Source organism: Pristiophorus japonicus, chromosome 14 (assembly GCF_044704955.1).
Source record: "Pristiophorus japonicus isolate sPriJap1 chromosome 14, sPriJap1.hap1, whole genome shotgun sequence".
NCBI lineage: Eukaryota > Metazoa > Chordata > Chondrichthyes > Pristiophoridae > Pristiophorus > Pristiophorus japonicus.
In genome coordinates, this window is record NC_091990.1 from 64,866,350 (window position 1) to 64,888,052 (window position 21,703).

General features: G+C 47.7%; 1 protein-coding gene across 15 annotated transcripts in view; it reads left to right on the forward strand.

Annotated features, from left to right (window-relative positions):
- col16a1 (collagen, type XVI, alpha 1) overlaps window positions 1-21,703 on the forward strand; it is a 618,256-nt gene that overhangs the window by 128,543 nt on the left and 468,010 nt on the right. For 9 of the 15 annotated variants that reach the window (XM_070899262.1, XM_070899261.1, XM_070899260.1 and 6 more), the window contains exon 9: window positions 11,017-11,055. The exons of the other annotated variants lie outside the window; for them this stretch is intronic. In XM_070899262.1, coding sequence (XP_070755363.1) covers window positions 11,017-11,055 — 39 coding nt within the window. The remainder of the gene's footprint in view (window positions 1-11,016; window positions 11,056-21,703) is intronic. 15 annotated transcript variants of the gene reach the window in all.

Genomic DNA, 21,703 nt, shown 5'->3' on the forward strand with positions numbered 1-21,703 from the left:
CTGATGCTGTGTTTCCAGATGATGTCACCAACGGGCAGCATATAGATGAAAAATAGGAGGAGGCCAAGGATGCTTGGGGGACACCAGAGGATAGTCACAGTCACATAGGATGATGTCATGTGTGACTTGGATATGGGACATCTCAGTAATGTGGCAAGGGCAGAAATCTGATTTGAGGGATTCAAACATGGAGTTTTGGGAAAGATGGGCACGGACTTGTGAAGCGACAATACATTCAAGGACTTTAGAGACAAAAGGGAGATTGGAGATGGGGACAATAGTTTGCAAGGACAGTGGGGTCAAGGGTAGATTTTTGAGTGGGGGGGGGGGAGGTTAATGACGGCAGATTTGAAGGGGAGGGGGACAGTACATGAGGAGTGGACACCATTAACAATATCAGCTAACATGGGGACCTGGAAGGAAAATTGGGTGGTCAACACTTTACTGGAAATAGTGTCAAGGGAGCAGGAGATGGGTCTGATGGACAAGATAAGCTCGGAGAGGTTATCAAACTTTGATAATGGGTGGTTTCAAACTTTGTGGCAAAGAATTCCATGAACTCCTTGCAATTGTTGGAGGTGAGGGTGGAGGGGGCGGGTGGGGAGGGGGGGGCGTGGCATTTAAGTAGACGATGAAGAAGATTCGCCTAAATCTAACTCAATCTAACTATAGCCAGCTAGCCATTCCCGATAGGATCGTGCAGGAGTCCAACTTTGACCTTTGAAAGCTCCTTGGCTTCACGATGCAGGGCGAGGGGCCGAATGGTTTGTCACGCACCTTGGGCACCCCACACCCCAAGCTACATCAGAAAGTTCTGCTTAGGTGACACCAAGCTGGAATTTTAAAAGTCTAGGAGAGTGACCAAAGGTGATCAGAGAGTGTACAGCCAGAGCGATAGGATTTAAACCCAGGGGCAATCGTGCGCTTCACTTCATCTGGAGCCATGCGTACAGGTCGAATCACTGGTGACATCCTGGGTTTGGAGAAGGGAGAGAGGAAGGAAACTAAACTCACGTAGACATGAGGTGAAGGGAATAGAGGGATACAGGGGACAGGGTGGGAAGAGATAATTAGAGTGGGAGGAGGCTCGTGTGGAGCATAAACGGCATAGACCCGTTGGGCCGAATGGCCTGTTGTCTGCTGTAGATTCTGTGTAATTCTGTAGACAACCGAGGTAGAAGTGGGGAGGAATCTTTACACTGGGAATAGAATACTCAGGAGAGGTTTTCAAGATTGTACAGTGAGTGATGCACTGAACCCAATAAATTTGACTGTGATAGGGGTGGGAGGGTGCAGACTTGCGTTTACGGCACAGGGTATTGTGTGGGGCAAACTCCAGGGAGAAAGCTGAGGGCAGCTGCATAGTTTCTTGAAGAAATGGTTGAGGGGTATAAAAGATATGGGCTGAGATTTCGAGCTGGTGCTGGAACCTCATTAGACGTGAGCGTGAATCGGAGGGGTAACGCATTGTATCTCAATTCTGCTGGCCTCAAGCAAGGCTCGTGTATACTACAATGTGGCAGTTGTTGAACCAGGCTCAGCCAGATGTGATACAAATGTTTCCATTGATCCTGGTGAAGATGCTGCTGATTGAAAAGAACCATTTATATTATTTTTCCTGGGGAATTGTGTAATTAAACTCTCTGTCTGAATCAGTGCCTCTCGTGACCTCTGAGCTGAAAGGTGACAGGTGAAAGTTCAGCTTTGGGCTGTCTGCCTGTTGGAACCGATTTTATTTTTACAGCTTGCTCCTATGATTCAGATCTTGGCGAGTTTCCAAGCCCTTGCTAAATGCCTCTTCCTTACAGATTCCCCAGAATGGGCCACGTTTCTGCTGGTGACAACCAACCATACTTTGTGGGAGGAGATAGGAGAGAGGAAAATAAGTGCAGCCATGGAGACCAGCATTCAGAATTCAACTCCAGCACTGTTCTGGTGTCTGTCTCCTGTGACTCTGGTTCCAATCAAGCCACAATAAGATGGGGTGGAATTAAGAAAGACTTGCATTTATATTCATCTTTCACAATCTCAGGACTTTCCAAAGCATCTTAAAGCCAATGACATACTTTTAAAGTGTAGTCACTGCTGTAATGTAGAAAGTACGACAGCCAATTTGCTCACAGCAAGATTCCACCAATACCAATGTGATAAGGACCAGATAATCTGCTTCAGTGATATTGGTTGAAGGATACATATTGGCCAGGACACCGGGGAGAATTCCCTTGCTATTCTTCAAATAGTGCCATGAGATCGTTTACACCGACCTGAGAGAACAGGCGGGGCCTCAGTTTAACGTCTCATCCAAAAGATGGCACCTCCGACAGTGCAGCACTCCCTCAGTACTGCTGCTCAAGTCTCTAGAGTGGGACTTGAATCCACAACCTTCTGACTCAGAGGCAAGAGTGCCACCCACTAAACCGAGGCCGATATGTAATTACCACCAACCACTGGTTGCCCGCATAATCATCCATTTCCCCAATAATGTTTGAACCAACTCTCTCTAAAACTGTTGATGGTGGCGGAGCCAATCGTTCCCTTTGATGGGCCGTCGATATGGATCTGCAGTGTGTCAGCTTGGCTTGGTTGGTGGTGCACTGACCTCTGGGTTAGAAGGTTGAAAACTTGAACATGTAATTTGGGCTGACACACCAGTGCAGCACTGAGGGAGAGCTGTCAGATCTGTCCCTCAAGGTGAGCCATTAAACTGAGGTCCCACCTGCCCATTCCCTTGGGCGTTAAGATTCTGTGATTATATTCAGAGAGGAATCAGACAATCTCTGAGTTTTGGCCAACAGTTCACCCTCAAACAACAGCAGCAGAAGTTTGGTCATTCATCTCACTGGCCTTTGTGGGTTCTTGCAGTGTGTAAAATGGCTGACGAGTTGGCCTACATAATAGCAGTGACTGCCACTTATCCAAGAGACCTGATAAATTCAAGTCTTTTATTCTGAAGTCAATACCTCGTGGTTTTTCAAACACAATCTTTCTCAATATCTCTCCAGCTGCCAGGCAGATTTGTGCATTGACAAAACGTGGCTAGAGTTCAACAATTGTAACTAGGTGCTCAGCCAATGGTTCAGAAGATTACAGCAACCCATAGTATGACACTGAGCCATTCACAAGGTCTCAGATGCAATCTCTGGTTTATGCTGAGTTAGCTGATGCTGGTGGTTAGGGGACTAAAATTGACCTCAATACCTCCAGACAAAGTGGGGGCGGGGAAAGCCCATCTCCTAATAGGAACAGGACCCCATACAATTAGATCATGTCTAATCTGTACCTTAACTCCATTTATCTGTCTTTGATGATCACGGCCCAGAAATCCCAGTCGGCTGCTTCCCGTGGGTGATCAGGTAAAAAAAACGTTAAAAAAATGCGCACTTACCTGAAGCACCCACGTGACATCCCAGTCCTGAGGCCTCCTCTGATTGAGCGTCGCAGCGCATGCACGTTGGGACGTACGCAGGGCTGGAGCTGGAGTCACATGGCTCTGGGCAGCCAATCAGGTATAGTATGATCTCATTCATAATAATGGGAACTCCGTAAGTTGGACTTCCCATTATTATGAATGAAAAACAGCCCCCAAACACATAAAACCAATAATAAAAAATAGAAAAAATACATTTTTATTAATTTAAATTAAAGTTATTTATGTATTTAAAAAATATATATTTTTCCGATTTAAAAAAAAGTTTTTTTAATTATGGTTTAAAATAAACTTACCGTAGTGGGGAGGTTTTTAAACAATAAAATATGTTTTAAAAATGTTATTTTACAATGTTTTTGTGTATTTTAAAACTCTTACACCTGTAACAGTAGGCTATGTGCCTGCTTTTATCAGGCACAAGAGTTTGAGGACATTTGCTGGGCAAGATATGGATAAATCCTGCAATCTTGCCCTTGCAAATGTCCTCGCACCCGAGATGCAGAAGATCTGTCAAGTTCCAGCTTTACAGGTTGGAAAAGTTGGTTTTCAGTGCATGCGCATTGTGTGCTGAAAGCCGGCTTTTGCGATGCGTTCCCGGGTCTGTGCACACTCCGTACAGACCCGGGGAGGCCAGAATTTCTGGGCCCATGGGTGAGGGTGAGGGTGTGGTTGTTGGTGAGGACTCCATGGTGAGTGCATGGGATGTCCTTATGGGTTGTATAGCTTCCTGACCCTCCCTGTCTAGGTAGCAATGCAAAGAATGGCCACACGGGGAGCTGTGGCTGCAGCTGCCCATTCAGATGTACTCCAGCACATGTCAGCGACTTTACAAGGGAAGCAAAGTGAATTGGAGAAGGGAGGTAAGGAGGTGAGACAGCCAGATCATGCATGGTGCCGGTGTAACAGGTTTTGGTGTAACCTTGTGGTAAGACAATGGCCGAGGCTTCAGGTTTCCCCATTAAGTTCTCAAATCTCCTGTCACAGGGAGGAGGAACAGGTAAGAGGGGTGAATCAACCCAGACAGTTGTTGTGCATCTGGAAGAACCTCCTCTCAGGAGAGAGTGAGAGCAGTTTGGCTGTGGGTCCTCTTCTCTAAGGATGTTGCTTGTCTGAGGCTGCGGATAGGGCCAGCTCCAGAAACGTGTCTTAATTCGGAAATTTAATGGGCCTGAAATTCCGGTCGGAAGCTTCTTTCGGTCGAACGCCTACGACCCGAGAATGTTTTACGAATTTACCTGGTAGTCCTGGTGGTGCCTGCGATTGCGGTGGGGAGTCCTTCTCTTCCCGCTCTGCGGAGCGCATTCCCATCCTCAACGTTCAGACGCAGAAGGTGCAGTCACGTGAGTGCTCAACCAATCAGGTACAGTACTCTCATTAATAACGATGAGAACTCTGTATCTACGAGCTCTCATTGCTATTAATGAGATTAAAAAAAACAAACACACTAAACACAACATAAAAAAATAAGAAAAATTAATTGAATAAATGTGTTAGAAAAAATATATATATTTCGGATTTTTAAAGTTTTGTAATTAGGGTTTCAAATGAACTTACCTTTAATGTGTTTTTAAATTTTATTTTCATGTTTTTTGAATGTTTTAAAATTCTTACGCTGGTAAAAGTCGGCTATGCGCCTACTTACCAGGTACAAGAGTTTTAAGGCCATTCCCTGGGCAAGAGATGGGAAATACCGCAAACTCTGTCGTGGGAATGTCCTTCTCCCCGAGATGCGTGCGATCTGTCAAGCCAGAAACTTGACAGATTGGAAAAAACTGCTTTTGCGATGCCTCCCCGGGTCCGTACACACTCTGTACGGGCCCGGGCGGGGTGAAATTTCAGGTTCAGTATGTACGTGTTTGAGAAAGCTGGTTTCCTCAGTGATGCTGAATGAAGACAGAAGCCCCGAAATTGATCATGTCCTGCTGCCGCCCGTTTCTCGGCGATATTCGGGCAGTCCGTGGTTTTTCACCACCCGCTGCACAACTTTCATGGAAATGTCGCGGGCGGCTGCAGGATGGCGTGTAGCGAGTGTTGGCGGGTGGTGCAGGCCGCTTGACTCAGCAAAGTTCGGAGGCCCAGGTCTGCGCATGCATCTGTCAAGCTGCTGCTCCGGCCCAAGCTGAATTTCGGGCCCATAATGAACACAGTTTATTATAGAGCCCCAATCTCAAAGGACAGGAGTTTCCCAATAGTCTTAGTGCCTCATTTTTATTCCTGGACCTACACCTGGGGAGGAAATAGCCTTTTAAAACTTCCTGCAATGTGTGAGGCCATTTCTTCCCCAGCACTCAGATGTCATTCCAGAATATCAGGAATTCATTTAAAATTGACCATGGATATTAATTTATCAGCAGGAAACTTCAAGTCACAACACAAATATATTTGTTTGTATCATGTTACGCTAGATTTCTCCATCATCAAGACAGAGTGTAAATAAAACTGAAGCTATTTTGTTTTTTACACAAGGACATATGACGGACAATTCTATTACTCCTCTATCAGCCATGCAGGAATCAGCAGCAAAAGGAGACTGTATAGGTGGTTTCAATTAAGTCATATACCTGCTCAATGTGAAAGTCATTTCAGTGGGATAATCACATTAGTGTTTTTTTTTCTCCTCCAGAGTACCATCTCAGTAGAGTAGATTGGCCACTGAGCATTTTACTGACCATAATCGGACAGTCTGTTAAAACAGATCAAGATCTAATTCAGGCATTAGTCAGGATTGTCACTTTAGCTTGTTTTAACTTATACTGTAAGCATGGGAAGTTTTACCCGTGGTTTCTGACCATTGCTCTGTGCATCCTGCAAGCCACTGCTGGAACGTACATCAAACGTTCACTTTGGGTTGTGAAACAGCAGTCAAACCACGACAGACGGCATGACACCAGAATGGGGAGCCAGTGCGCAGAAGTAAGCCTCTAGCCAAAACAAGCAAATAAATCTTTATAACTGGACTTCAGAAGAGAATTAGAGCTGAAAAAACAATGCATGTAGTGCAAATAAAACATAAAAGGGACCAATAGATTACAGAAAATAAACCACTTATGATGTGGTCACCATGAGTACAAGTGCCGTTTACAAATGTTGGACCTGCCTTAGATATTTTCTCGGGTTAGCATCACTGGTGTCTCCCATTAGCAGATCGATATCTCTCATGATAAGGCGTTTGCTTTCACTACCCAATATGCGGAGTAACCAGGGTGGGGGATAGGGAGAAGGTGAGGGGCTATAACAATGATATTCTTTTGTTATATGAACTGGGGTAAGGCACTTTGGCTGGGGGAGGGATATACTTGGACTGGGGTAAGGCATTTTGGCTGGTGGCGGGATGTACTTGGACTGGGCTTAAATTGGTGCTGAAATTGTAAAAATCGCTTCCAATTCCCTATAAGTCCTACTGTTAAACTCTCAGTAGCCTTTCATCAAATACTCCTGTTTTCAAAATGGCGTCCATATCGTCTGCTTAAGATCAGCTAAGATCAGGTAAGAACTTACTTTTCAGGACGGTATTTAGAGTGGGCAGTCAATGGATCTTAGTGATCAAATTTGCATTTTTGGGGCCTTGGGCAGTAATTGATTTTTTTTGATCAAATTCGCATTTCTGGGCAGTAATATGATGAATTTCCAGCCGGTCTGTAGAGGTGTTACACAAGCCAGGAATGCACCAAGCTCCATCCTCGACCTGTGCTACGTTAGCTCAGTGGGGCCGATGATCGGTGTATTGCACTTGGACTGAGCGGGTTAGGGGAAAGAAAATGTCGTCTAGGGTCCCCACACTTCACTATCTAGCGACTTGCATAAGAACATAAGAAATAGGAACAGGAGTTGGCCATTTGGCCCCTCGAGCCCGTTCCACCATTCAATAAGATCATGGCTGATCTGATCTTGGCTTCAACTCCACTTTCCCGCCCGCTCCCCATAACCCTGGACTCCCTTATCATTAAAAAATCTGTCTATCTCCACCTTAAATATATTCAATGACCCAGCCTTCACAGCTCCCTGGGTAGAGAATTCCAAAGATTCACGATTCACGAATGGGCGACTCCTTATTTTGAAACTATGCCCCCTGGTTCTAGATTCCCCCACAAGGGGAAACATCCTCTCTGCATCTACCCTGTTAAGCCCCCTCAGAATCTTATACATTTCAATAAGATCGCCTCTCATTCTTCTAAACTCCAATGAGTATAGACCCAACCTGCTCAACCTTTCTTCATAAGACAACCCCTTCATCTCCAGAATCAATCTCGTGATCCTTCTTTGAACTGCCTCCAATTAAGTATATCCCTCCTTAAATAAGACGACTAAAACTGTACGCAGTACTCCAGGTGTGGTCTGACAGTTGTAACAGGACTTCCTTACTTTTATATTCTATCACCCTTGCAATAAAGGACAACATTCCATTTGCCTTCCTAATTCCTTGCTGTACCTGCATACTAACCTTTTGTGTTTCATGTACAGGAACCCCCAGATCCTCAGCATTTTGTAATCTCTCCCATTTAAAAATGAATTTGCTTTTTTATTTTTCCTGCCAAAGTGGATAACTTCACATTTTCCTACATTATACTCCATCTGCCAAATTTTTTCCTATTCACTTAACCTGTCTATATCCCTTTGCAGATTCTTTGCGTCCTCCTCACAAGTTGCTTTCCCATCTATCTTTGTATCATCAGCAAGTTTGGCTACATTATACTCAGTCCCTTCATCCAAGTCATTAATATAGATTGTAAATAGTTGAGGCCGTTGCACTGATCCCTGTGGCACCCCACTATTTACAGTTTGCCAGCCTGAAAATGACCCATTTATCCCGACTCTCTGTTTTCTGTTAGTTAGCCAATCCTTAGTTAGTTAATTAGACTTCTTTGGGAAGTGTATGAACATGAATGTCAGATGAGGATAGGATCGGGCTCGACCGATGCACCCCATGGTTGAATAGATGACGACACTCATTGTCTTTCCTCACAAGTTCGAGAAATTTTGGGATGTTACTTATTGCGATCAAGTCCCTCCACACTGTCTCATCAAACAGGTGCAGCATGCGTAAACTTCCCTCTACACTGAACAGGTATTGGTGGACAGTCAGAGCCAGAGAGAGAGAGAGACGGAAAGATAGAGAAACAAACAGAGCAAAAAGAAAGAGGGAGGCAGACAGAAAATTAGACATACAGAGAGAGGGAGAAAGACAAAAATAGAGAGTGAGAGAGTGGAATAGAAACAGAGGGGTAGAGAGAGAGAGAGAGACAGTGCTGCCAGGTATGCAGATAGAAGAATGTGGAAGAACAGAGAAAAAAAGACCTTCGACTGTCGGGGATTAATTGTGACGAGATGAGGAAGGTATGGCTGGAAATGCTTTTGAGGGAATGAAGACGTAGAGGTAGATTGCAGTCCCTGCTGTTTGCACAAAGGCTGTGGGCTAGAGGAGGAGCCAAAGAGTAATTCTATCCTAGATAGTTCAACATCTGTGAATAATTGAAAGAAAGACTTGCATTTATACAGCATCTTTCACGACCACCGGACATCCCAAAGCACTTTACAGCCAATGAAGTACTTTTGGAGTGTAGTCATTGTTGTAATGTGGGAAACGCGGCAGCCAACCTGTGCACAGCAAGCTCCAATAAACAGAAATGTGATAATGACCAGATAATCTGTTTTTGTTATGTTGATTGAGGGATAAATATTGGGCAGGACACCGGGGATAACTCCCCTGCTCTTCTTCGAAATAGTGCCATGGGCTCGTTTACGTCCACCTGAGAGGGCAGACGGGGCCTCAGTTTAATGTCTCATCTGAAAGCTGGCACCTCCGACAGTGCAGCACCCTCTCAGCACCGCATTGGAGTGTCAGCCTAGATTTATGTGCTCAAGTTCCTGGAGTGGGACTTGAACCCACAACCTTCTGACTCAGAGGCGAGTGTGCTACCCACTGAGCTTATCGAGCAATGAGGTGGAACGATATTCCCTGAGGCGAGTTGGGTTTCTGTTCCAGCCTTGTAATTGAAGATATTCCCCCTCGATAAAACCTCATGTCTTAAAATAAAATCTGACCCTTTCTTTTGATTTCCACGATCTGAGAGCTAAGGCCTGGTGTTTGTGTGTCAGGTTTAACTCGCAGCATTCCTTGCTGCTGCTCTGAAGCTGCTGAACTTGGACTGATGATGTGTCATTGGGCAACATGAGTGAGCACTGGAATACAAATCAAAACAAAATCTGCTGGAAGCAGATGGCAGATCAGTCAGCATTTCTCTGCACTCAGAGAAACACGGCGCTGTAGCCTACCCCCGAACTCCGGACGGTTGGCAGGTCCAAGGGCCTCCTGGGGGAAGGCTGGAGACTCCAGAGTTTAACGGCCCTGCGAATAGTGTTGCCAACTCTGGTCAGGCATATTCCTGGAGGTTTCATCACATGACCTCCTGCCTCCAACTCCGCCCCCATACTCCCGCCATTGGTCGCCCAACATGTCCGTCCTCACGGTGCCCCGCCTTCCCACATCAAATGGCAAAGTGCAAAGTCATCATTACCCGATTGGATGATTCTTGACTGTCAGTCCCATCTCCAATATGTTTTAACTAATAACTAAAGTCTTCAAACAAAATGAAAAAAAGCGCCCCTTTGTTTTATTGCCCCGATGATTTTACTCTCGTGTTGCTCGCAGCAGTGTCCGGGGGATTATTCTTCAATTCCTGGAGACTCCTGGACAATCCTGGAGAGTTGGCAACCCTGCCTGCCAGGATGTTTAGCTGGAAAAGGCACCTTTGGGCTGCCCTCTGAAGCCTGACAAGCAGCTGCAGGCTCAATTCCCTGGCCCTTCTGTTGGAAGTAGGCCCTGTCTGGGGTTCCACCCGTGGGAAGAAGGGAAGGAAGGATGGAAGGAAATTGTACATAGCAAGCTCCCACAAACAGCAATGAGATAATGACCAAATCGTCTGTTTTCATGATGTTAGTTGAGGGATAAATATAGCCAGGGCATTGGGAGAACTCCCCGCTCTTCTTCAAGTAGTACTGTTGGATCTTAAACCAAGGCCCCTGAGAAGGTGGGCGGCACCTCGGTTGAACATTTCATCCAAAAGACAGCACCTCCGACAGTGCAGCACTCCCTCAGTACTGCAGTGGAGGGTAGGCCTGGATTTTGTGCTCAAGACTCTGGAGTGGGACTGTGAACCCATGACCTACTGTCTCAGAGGAGAGAGTTCTACCACTGAGCCACGGCTGACACCTCAGAGACGGAAGCAAATCAGTAGAAGTTGGCCTGTGGTTTGCAAACTATGTGAGATTGGTATTAGCACGTTGCACACACCAGCACAGGCTATTAGAAGAAGATTGTACAACAGTGACATGCAGTGTATGAGCATTGTCTGGGAGGTATAGTAATGGGCTGATGGGCTCCTCCTTATCTTGGGCAATGCGTTTTATGGTGACTAACCGGCTCATGTGAAAGACTTTCAGTCAGTGTTCAGGTGTCCAGGTAAATGTCAGGCATCCATGTTGATTAAATGATGAGGCCGCGACTCCAGGTATTGAATCGACGGCTAAGAGTTGTAACATCAATTCAAAGCAGAACGCTCATTTCATAAATATATATATTTTCCTTGAAGGTCGGTAAAGTTGGAAAAGATAGAGAGAACGATGAAGAGGTGAGCCTATTTTGATCTGAAGCTCCTGTGTTGTTTAATTGATGAGGCAGGACAGGCCGAAGGGAACTTGTGACCCTCGCCGGCTCCTCACAGTTCCTTCGGTTGTTACCAGTTATCCTGCATTACCTCAGACTGGGCAATTGAGAGCAATTCCGATTTACCATTCATTCTCCGACCCTGGGAAACAAATCCTGACCGCGGTGATTTTTCCCCCCACTTATTTCTTATATTGCACAGGCACTTCATTGAATAATGCAGTCAGTAACATAACCGGCTCTGTCGCAGGGAATTCAGCTCTGAGATGAGCAAAGTTTTGAAGATTAAAGGGAATTCAGAAATTTACTGCAGTTGAATCCAGACTTGACTATTCCAACGCTCTCCTTACTTCCACCCTCCATAAACTTGAGCTCATGTAAAGCTCTGCTGCCCGTATCCTAACTCGCACCAAGTCCTGTTCACCCATCACCTTTGTAGCTCGCTGACATACATTCATTCCTAGTCCCGGAGTGCCTCCATTTTAAGACTTGCATTCTGTGTTCAAATCCATTCATAGCCTCGCCCGTCCCTGTGTCTGTAATCGTCTCCAACTCTACAACCCTCCAAGAACTCTACGTTCCTCCAACTCTGGCATCTTGTGAATCCCTGACTTCCTTTGCCCCACCATTGACTGCTATGCCTTCAGCTGTCTGGGCCTTGAGCTCTAGAGTTCCCTCTCCAAACCTCTCTCTGCTCCCTTAGGCTGCTCCTTAAAACCTGCCTCTTTGGCCTGTCCTAATATCTCCTTATGTGGTTCGGTGTCAACTTTTGTCTGATTATGTTCTTGTGAGTCTTGCCATCTCGCTACTCCCAGAGCCTCGCTACTCCCAGAGCCTCGTTACTCCCAGGGCCTCACTACTCCCAGGTCCTCGCTCCTCCCATCATGTCAATGACAGATGAATTCCCTGCGACCGGCTCTGTCGCAGGGAATTCAGCTCTGAGATGAGCAAAGTTTTGAAGATTAAAGGGAATTCAGAAATTTACTGCAGTTGAATCCACAAAGCAACGTACTGAATCACATTGAATAGTACAGCACAGAAGGAGACTAATCGGCCCATCGAGTCTGCGCCGCATGTCCCTCTCGAAGAGCAATCCAGTCAGTCCCACTCACCCGTTTTTTTCCCCATATCCCTTCAGTTTTTTTTCCTTCAAGTATTTATCCAATTCCCTTTTGAATTCCCTCAAGCAGTGCATTCCGAATCCTAACCATCATCATCATAGGCAGTCCCTCGGAATCGAGGAAGACTTGCGTCCACTCTTAGAATGAGTCCTTAGGTGGCTGAACAGTCCAATACGAGAACCACAGTCCCTGACACAAGTGGGACAGATAGTCGTTGAGAGTAAGGGTAGACGAGGGGATTAAATGCAGTATCTCCAAATTTGCGGATGACACTAAGTTGGGTGGCAGTGTGAGCTGCGAGGAGGATGCTATTAGGCTGCAGAGTGACTTGGATAGGTTAGGTGAGTGGGCAAATGCATGGCAGATGAAGTATAATGTGGATAAATGTGAGGTTATCCACTTTGGTGGTAAAAACAGAGAGACAGACTATTATCTGAATGGTGACAGATTAGGAAAAGGGAAGGTGCAACGAGACCTGGGTGTCATGGTACATCAGTCATTGAAGGTTAGCATGCAGGTACAGCAGGCGGTTAAGAAAGCAAATGGCATGTTGGCCTTCATAGCGAGGGGATTTGAATACAGGGGCAGGGAGGTGTTGCTACAGTTGTACAGGGCCTTGGTGAGGCCACACCTGGAGTATTGTGTACAGTTTTGGTCTCCTAACTTGAGGAAGGACATTCTTGCTATTGAGGGAGTGCAGCGAAGATTCACCAGACTGATTTCCGGGATGGCGGGACTGACCTATCAAGAAAGACTGGATCAACTGGGCTTGTATTCACTGGAGTTCAGAAGAATGAGAGGGGACCTCATAGAAACGTTTAAAATTCTGACGGGTTTAGACAGGTTAGATGCAGGAAGAATGTTCCCAATGTTGGGGAAGTCCAGAACCAGGGGTCACAGTCTGAGGATAAGGGGTAAGCCATTTAAGACCGAGATGAGGAGAAACTTCTTCACCCAGAGAGTGGTGAACCTGTGGAATTCTCTACCACAGAAAGTAGTTGAGGCCAATTCACTAAATATATTCAAAAGGGAGTTAGATGAAGTCCTTACTACTCGGGGGATCAAGGGTTATGGCGAGAAAGCAGGAAGGGGGTACTGAAATTTCATGTTCAGCCATGAACTCATTGAATGGCGGTGCAGGCTAGAAGGGCTGAATGGCCTGCTCCTGCACCTATTTTCTATGTTTCTATGTTTCTAAGGGTGGGTGGGACAGATTTTCCGCACGCCCTTTCCGCTGCCTGCGCTTGATTCCTGCATGCTCTCGGTGATGTGACTCGAGGTGCTCAGCGTCCTCCCGGATGCACTTCCTCCACTTAGGGCGGTCTTTGGCCAGGAACTCCCAAGTGTCAGTGGGGATGTTGCACTTTATCAAGGAGGCTTTGAGGATGTCCTTGCAACGTTTCCTCTGCCCACCTTTAGCTCGTTTGCCGTGAAGGAGTTCTGAGTAGTGCGCTTGCTTTGGGAGTCTCGTGTCTGGCATGCGGCCAATGAGGCCTGCCCAGCGGAGCTGATCAAGTGTGGTCAGTGCTTCAATGCTGGGGATGTTGGCTTGGTCGAGGACACTAATGTTGGTGCAACTATCCTCCCAGGGGATTTGTAGGATATTGTGGACACATCGTTGATGGTATTTCTCCAGCGACTTGAGGTGTCTAATGTACATGGTCCATGTCTCTGAGCCATACAGGAGCAGGGGTATTACCACAGCCCTGTAGACCATGAGCTTGGCGTAGATTTGAGGGCCTGGTCTTCGAACACTCTTTTCCTCAGGCGGCCGAAGGCTGCACTGGAGGCGGGGTTAAATCTTGTCATCAATGTCTGCTCTTGTTGATACGAGGCTCCCGAGGTATGGGAAATGGTCCACGTTGTCCAGGGCCGCGCTGTAGATCTTGATGACTGGGGGGCAGTGCTGCGCGGCGAGGACAAGTTGGTGAAAGATCTTTGTCTTACGGATGTTTAGCGTAAGGCCTATGCTTTCGTACATCTCAGTAAATACGTCGACTATGTCCTGGAGTTCTGCCTCTGTATGTGTGCAGACACAGGCGTCGTCCGCGTGCTGTAGCTTGATGACAGAGGTTGGGGTGGTCTTCCAAATCCTAACCACTCATTGCGTAAAAAAGTTTTTCCTCATGTTTGCTCTGGTTCTTTTGCCAATCACCTGTGCGCTCTCATTATTGACCTTCCAGCCATTGGAAACTGTTCTTCTTCATTTACTGTATCTAAATCCTTCATGGTTTTAAACACCTCTGTCAAATCTCCTCTTAGCTGTCTCTGCTCCATGGAGAATCCCAGCTTCTCCAGTCTATCCACTTATTATTCTGCATGCAACTTAAATTTAATATTTGTGATGATACCTGTCAATGCCCTGTTAATTTTTCTCCTTTAATACGTAATGTGCACTCACTCTTTTTAGTTTTGTTGAGCAGAAAGACCCTTTCAGTCCAGCTGGCCAGCCCTGAAGCTCAGTACTGTCCTGTTAATCCTGATGTTTCAAGCTGCAGGATTTTGAACCGATTTTTGGTCCGGGTGGGAAGGAAGGAGAAGGTGCATTGGGTGATCCTAAAGGCTGGGGATGGAAAACCGTGCCACAGGGGGGTGGGGGTGTTCCCCGACAGGGGTAAGGAAGCAATAGAAAGGTGGAAGTTTTTGTTTTCAGTAAGGATTTGGGATAGGTTATCGTCAGACAGTTTGTCACAAGATCCTAAGGTAGAGAAGCTCTGCTAAAAATTACAACCCAAAATGAGCACAGAAACTCAAATTCAGGTAACAAACCTAGCACAAGATGCCAGAGAAACATACACCCAAAATGAACAGGTTCATTTGATTTTCTACCCGAGACTATCGACCTCAAAACTCTTTCCCATAATCAGAGGTAAAGGGGCCGAAATTGGCCCGCTCCTTGACCTTCATTGCTGCCTCCAAGAGGCAGATAGGCCTTACCGACCGGAGACAGACGGATGGGCTGACCCTTTCTATATAGCCCCCGGGCCGGAAGCGGCTGGAATGGGTTTCCATGCCACCCATGCTGCTGCCTGTTGGGCGGTAGCGACCCACTTTCCGTCCGCCTGCAAGAAATGTCCCGTGCGGAATTGCCCCGGGGAAGCGGATTGGCCACCGCGTCCGTCCTTAAAGGGGAGGGCACACTGCTGGCGCCTCTATTTTATTTTAATTGTCAGCCGACTCCGAGATCAGCCAACAGGCAGCCCAGCGCCCCCTCTTGCGTGCCAGGCTGCTGGCCCGGCCGCAACACTCCCTGGTGGCGCAGTGGGCCTAACTAAACTAATTGTGGAGTTCGCAGCGGCCGTCCCCTTTACCTGAAGGGGAGGGTCATTGTGACGTGTCAACGACGCACTGATGACACGAAGCGATAGCCAACCCGTTGCAACGGCACTTCTGCCCCGCACCCGACCTGATCGGAAGGAAAAAAAAGACCTGGAAATCGCATGGGTGTGCAATGAAGTTTCATCAGACTGATTCCTGGGATGGGGGGGATTGTCCTATGAGGAGAGATTGAGCAGACTAGGCCTATATTCTCTTGAGTTTAGAAGAATAAGAGGTGATCTCATTGAAACATACAACATTCTTACAGGGCTTAACAGGGTAGATGCAGGGAGGATGTTTCCTCTGGCTGAAGAGTCTAGAACCAGGGGTCAGTCTCAGAATAAAGGGTTGGCCATTTAGGACTGAGATGAGGAGAAACTTCTTCACTGAGGGTGGTGAATCTTTGGAATTCTCTACCCCAGAGGGTCAGTCTTTGCGTATATTCAAAAGAGAGATAGATAGATTTTTGGATATTAAGAGAATCAAGGGATATTGGGATAGTGCAGTAAGGTGGAGTTGAGGTAGAAGATGGCGGAGCAGGCTCGAGGGGCCGAATGGCCGACTCCTGCTCCTAATTCTTATGTTCTTATTATGAAATGATTTGTGGACTACATAATGCTTCTCTTGTTAACATCAAAGCCGTCGACTGAGATATTTAACACTTTTGAACATCACTCCTACTGCTTGTTGCAGCAGGTGGTTTCACACTAAATTAACTAGTGCACTGAATGGATTAGATCTTGTGGCAGAGATGTCCCAACACAGCTATTATAAAAGAGAGAATGGGAAGAGAGAGGAAGGGATAGAGAGACTGGGGCAAGTTTCACATTCTCACCACTTTCTATTTCTAAAATGACACTATAGCGAAGAATCCATCTCTGCAAATATATACATATATTTTTAATGTGCTCAACACCCCTCAACAATGCAAAATGAGCAATAGTTCCATTTGAAGTTTGGTCCCTGAACCAAAAGTTTCCAAACACGATCAGCTGATCTGACCTGTCAATCACTTTACGATGCACAGTCCCATTGGCTACTCTTCAAGACAGGCCCGCAGCCGATTGGCTGGTGCGGCTGTCAATCCCCCGCGGCAGAAAGTGGGTGGTGAGAATGCGGTGGCTGCTGGCGGTTCAAGCGGTACGTGAAGTGAGGCAGCCCGGTGATGGGCAGCAGCATCGCCGCACCGCGCCATCTTCTTACCAGCCCGTTGCCCGACTCTTTAAAATGTCTTGTATTCATTTCTTGTAAACTTTTTTGAGGAAATGCGGCATTCTGTAAACACCTCACTGAAACAATCAGAATTCCATTGAAACCCCCAACATTTAAATCAGGTGAAAATTGATGGGGTTCGCGGTGGAGGTGCAGCCCGAGACTCGCTGGCGGCACTTTGTGGCCAATCAGCTGTTCTCTGGGCACCAATGTCCTCACTGCGGCTCTCGCCAGCCCGCGCTCAGCGCACTCCTGCCCGGCCATTGGCTGCCAGCCCGCGCTCGCACTCCTGCCGGCCCATTGGCCCAGAACATGCTCATCTCCTCCAATCCACACATGCTGAGGGCACGACGTGTGAGCTGACAGCCAATCAGATCAAACACCTTCCACGTGGCCCTCTATCCCGCGCGCTCGGTTGGGGTTGGTGTGCGCGGAATGTTCGCGATGGCTGCAAGGGCGCGCCTTGAACATAAGAACATAAGAATTAGGAACAGGAGTAGGCCACCTAGCCCCTCGAGCCTGCTCCGCCATTCAACAAGATCATAGCTGATCTGGCCGTGGACTCAGCTCCACTTACCCGTCCGCTCCCCGTAACCCTTAATTCCCTTATTGCTTAAAAATCTATCTATCTTTGACTTGAAAACATTCAATGAGCCAGCCTCAACTGCTTCCTTGGGCAGAGAATTCCACAGATTCACAACCCTCTGGGAGAAGAAATTCTTTCTCAACTTGGTTTTAAATTGGCTCCTTCGTATTTTGAGGCTGTGCCCCCTAGTTCTAGTCTCCCCTACCAGTGGAAACAACCTCTCTTGACTCTATCTTGTCTATCCCTTTCATGATTTTAAATGTTTCGATAAGATCACCCCTCATCCTTCTGAACTCCAATGAGTAAAGACCCAATCTACTCAATCTATCATCATAAGGTAACCCCCTCATCTCCGGAATCAGCCGAGTGAATCGTCTCTGTACTCCCTCCAAAGCTAGTATATCCTTCCTTAAGTAAGGTGACCAAAACTGCACGCAGTCCTCCAGGTGCGGCCTCACCAATACCCTGTACAGTTGCAGCAGGACCTCCCTGCTTTTGTACTCCATCCCTTTCGCAATGAAGGCCAACATTCCATTCGCCTTCCTGATTACCTGCTGCACCTGCAAACTAACCTTTTGGGATTCATGCACAAGGACCCCCAGGTCCCTCTGCACCGCAGCATGTTGTAATTTCTCCCCATTCAAATAATATTCCCTTTTTACTGTTTTTTTTTCCCAAGGTGGATGACCTCACACTTTCCGACATTGTATTCCATCTGCCAAACCTTAGCCCATTCGCTTAACCTATCCAAATCTCTTTGCAGCCTCTCTGAGTCCTCTACACAACCCGCTTTTCCACTACTCTTAGTGTCATCTGCAAATTTTGTTGCACTACACTCTGTCCCCTCTTCCAGGTCATCTATGTATATTGTAAACAGTTGTGGTCCCAGCACTGATCCCTGTGGCACACCACTAACCACTGATTTCCAACCGGAAAAGGACCCATTTATCCCGACTCTCTGCTTTCTGTTCGCCAGCCAATTCTCTATCCATGCTAATACATTTCTTGGCGGGAACTCTGGCCATCAGCGCTGTCTGCTCCAACCTCCCTTTTCTCACCAAAGTCCCACAACGTGCTGTCACCTCCCAAATCCTTCCCACATGTTCCCTCCAGGTTTGAACCCCTCCAATCAGGTTTCCGCCCTGTCACAGCTATCAAATGACATCCTGTGGGACTGTGACTTTGGTAAACTATCCCCCTCATTCTTCTCCACTTGTCTGCAGCCTTTGCAACGAGTTGATCACAACACCCTCCTGCAGTCCTGCAGTTGGGTGGCACTGCACCCGCCTGCTTCCATTATCTGGTCGTAGCCAGACAATCGCCTGCAATGGCTCCTCTTCTCGCTCCCGTCCCATTGCCCGTCAGCACTCCACCCCCTGCGGCAGTGAGTAGCGCCAGGTGAAAACACCGACAGCTGCAGGAGGCGTGGATCGGGCAGCCGGCTGTTACCGGGGCGATCATTAAAGGCGAGATGGCCAAGGTAAGTTTAAAAAAAAATACCTTTGCTTTGCTGCTGACTTTTCCTGCCGCTCTCAGCCCGGCACTCACGGAGGGTCCAGGTAGCTGTTTTATTTAATGTAGCGATGGCCCTTTGTACGCAGCAGCATGGACCGCCCAGTGTGCAGTGTTGCTGAAATGTGCGCCCCGTTAACGCTCCAAGAAGGAAGTGGGGTGCTTGATTTAGTGCTCCACTTCCTTCCTGGAGCACTAAAGCCAATTGTTCGAGCGCGGGGAAACATTAGCACCTGACGCTAAGTTTCCCGCCTCTCAAAAGTTACTGCCCCCAAATGGGACGATAATCAGTTTCTCCCCCCAAGTGTTCAGCACCACATCCAAGATGTTGTCGGGGCCCCTAGCCTTTGCTGTACCCAGTGCGCTCAGCCGCTTCTTGCTAGCATGTGGAGTGAATGGAAATGGCTGAAGACTGCCTTCTGTGATGGCGCAGACCTCAGGAGGAGGCCGATATGGATCATCCAGTCGGCACTTCTGGCTGAAGGTGGTTGTAAATGCTTCAGCCTTGTCTTTTGCACTCACGTGCTGGGCTTCACCATCATTGAGGATGGGGATGTTCATGGAGTCAAGCAACAGTCTGACGTAGTCACACTCACAGACTCATACCTCTCAGCCAACATCACAGACTCCTCCATTACCATTCCTGGGTGTGTCCTGTCCCAACGGCAGGACAGACCCACAGTAGTATACGGGAGGGAGTGGCCCTGGGAGTCCTTAACATTGACCCCTGACCCCATGAAGTCTCATGGCGTTGGGTCAAACATGGACAAGGAAGCCTCCTGCTGATTACCACCTCCCGCCCTCCCTCAGCTGATGAATTAGTGCTCCTCCATGTGGCACACCACTCTGAAGAAGCACTGAGGGTAGCAAGAGCACAGAATGTACTCTGGGTGGGGACTTCAATGTCCAACACTTAGGGTAACTCAGTAGCACCATGACTGACCGAGCTCAGAGGACATAGGTGCCAGACTGGGCCTGCAGCAGATGGTGAGAGAACCAACAGGAGGGAAAATCCTACTTGACCTCGTCCTCACCAACCTACCTGTCACAGATGCATCTGTCTGTGACAGCAGTGATCACCGCACAGTCATTGTGGAGACAAAGTCCCGTCTTCACACTGAGAACACCATCCAACCTATTGTGTGGCATTACCACTGTGCTAAATGGGATCGAGTCAGAACAGATTTATCAGCTCAAAACTGGGCATCTATGAGGTGCTGTGGGCCATCTGCAGCATTGTTCACTACCACGATCTGTAACCTCATGGCCCAGCATTTTCCTCACTCTGCCATTACCATCAAGCCAGGGGACCAACCCTGCCTCAATGAGGAGTGTAAAAAAGCATGCCAGGAGCAGCACCAGATGAAAGCTGGTGAAGCTACAACACAGGACTACATGCATGCTAAACCGAGGAAGCAGCATGCTATAGACAGAGCTAAGCGATCCCATAACCAACGGATCAGATCAAAGCTCTGCAGTCCTGCCACATCCAATTGTGAATGGTGGTGGATAATTAAACAACTAACGGGAAGAGTAGGCTCCATGAACATCCCCATCCTCAATGACGGTGAAGTGCAGCATGTGAGTGCAAAAGACAAGGCTGAAGTGTTTGCAACCATCTTCAGCCAGAAGTGCCGAATGGATGATCCATATCGGCCTCCTCCTGAGGTCCAGGACCACACCAACCTCTGACATCAAGCTATAGTACGCAACGACGCCTGCATCTGCGCACATACAGAGGCTGAACTCCAGAACATAGTCGATGTATTTACTGAGGCGTACGAAAGCATGGGCCTTACGCTAAACATCAGTAAGACAAAGGTCCTCCACCAGCCTGTCCTCACCACACAGCACTGTCCCCCAGTCATCAAGATCCACGGCGCGGCCCTGGACAACGTGGACCACTTCCCTTATCTCGGGAGCCTCCTATCAACAAGAGCAGGCATTGACGACGAGATCCAACACCGCCTCCAGTACGCCAGTGCAGCCTTCGGCCGCCTGAGGAAAAGAGTGTTTGAAGACCAGGCCCTCAAAACTGTCACCAAGCTCATGGTCTACAGGGCTGTAGTAATACCCGCCCTCCTGTATGGCTCAGAGACATGGACCATGTACAGTAGACACCTCAAGTTGCTGGAGAAATACCACCAACGATGTCTCCTCAAGATCTTACAAATCCCCTGTGCGGACAGATGCACCAACATTAGCGTCCTCGTCCAGGCCAACATCCCCAGCATTGAAGCACTGACCACACTTGATCAGCTTCACTGGGCAGGCCACCTTGTTCGCATGCCAGACGCGAGATTCCCAAAGCAAGCGCTCTGCTCGGAACTCCTTCACGGCAAACGAGCCAAAGGTGGGCAGCGGAAACATTACAAGGACATCCTCAAAGCCTCCCTGATAAAATGCAACATCCCCACTGACACCTTGGAGTCCCTGGTCCAAGACCGCCCTAAGTGGAGGAAATGTATCCGGGAGGGCACTGAGCACCTCGAGTCTCATTGCCAAGAGCGTGCAGAAATCAAGCACAGGCAGCGGAAAGAGCGTGCGGCAAACCAGTCCCACCCACCCTTTCCCTCAACGACTATCTGTTCCACCTGTGACAAAGACTGTGGTTCTCGTATTGGGACTGTTCAGCCACCTAAGAGCTAATGTTATGAGTGGAAACGAGTCTTCCTCGATTCCGAGGGACTGCTTGTGATGATGATGATGATGTTGTTTGACTAATTTTTGGACAAGTCCCCAGATGTTAGTGAGGAGGACTTTGCAGGGTTGACTGAACTGGGTGTGTCTGTCGTTTCCGAATCATGTGCCTAGGTTGATGCTGGGTGCTCTGTCCGGTTTTATTCTTATTGTTTTTTGTGGTG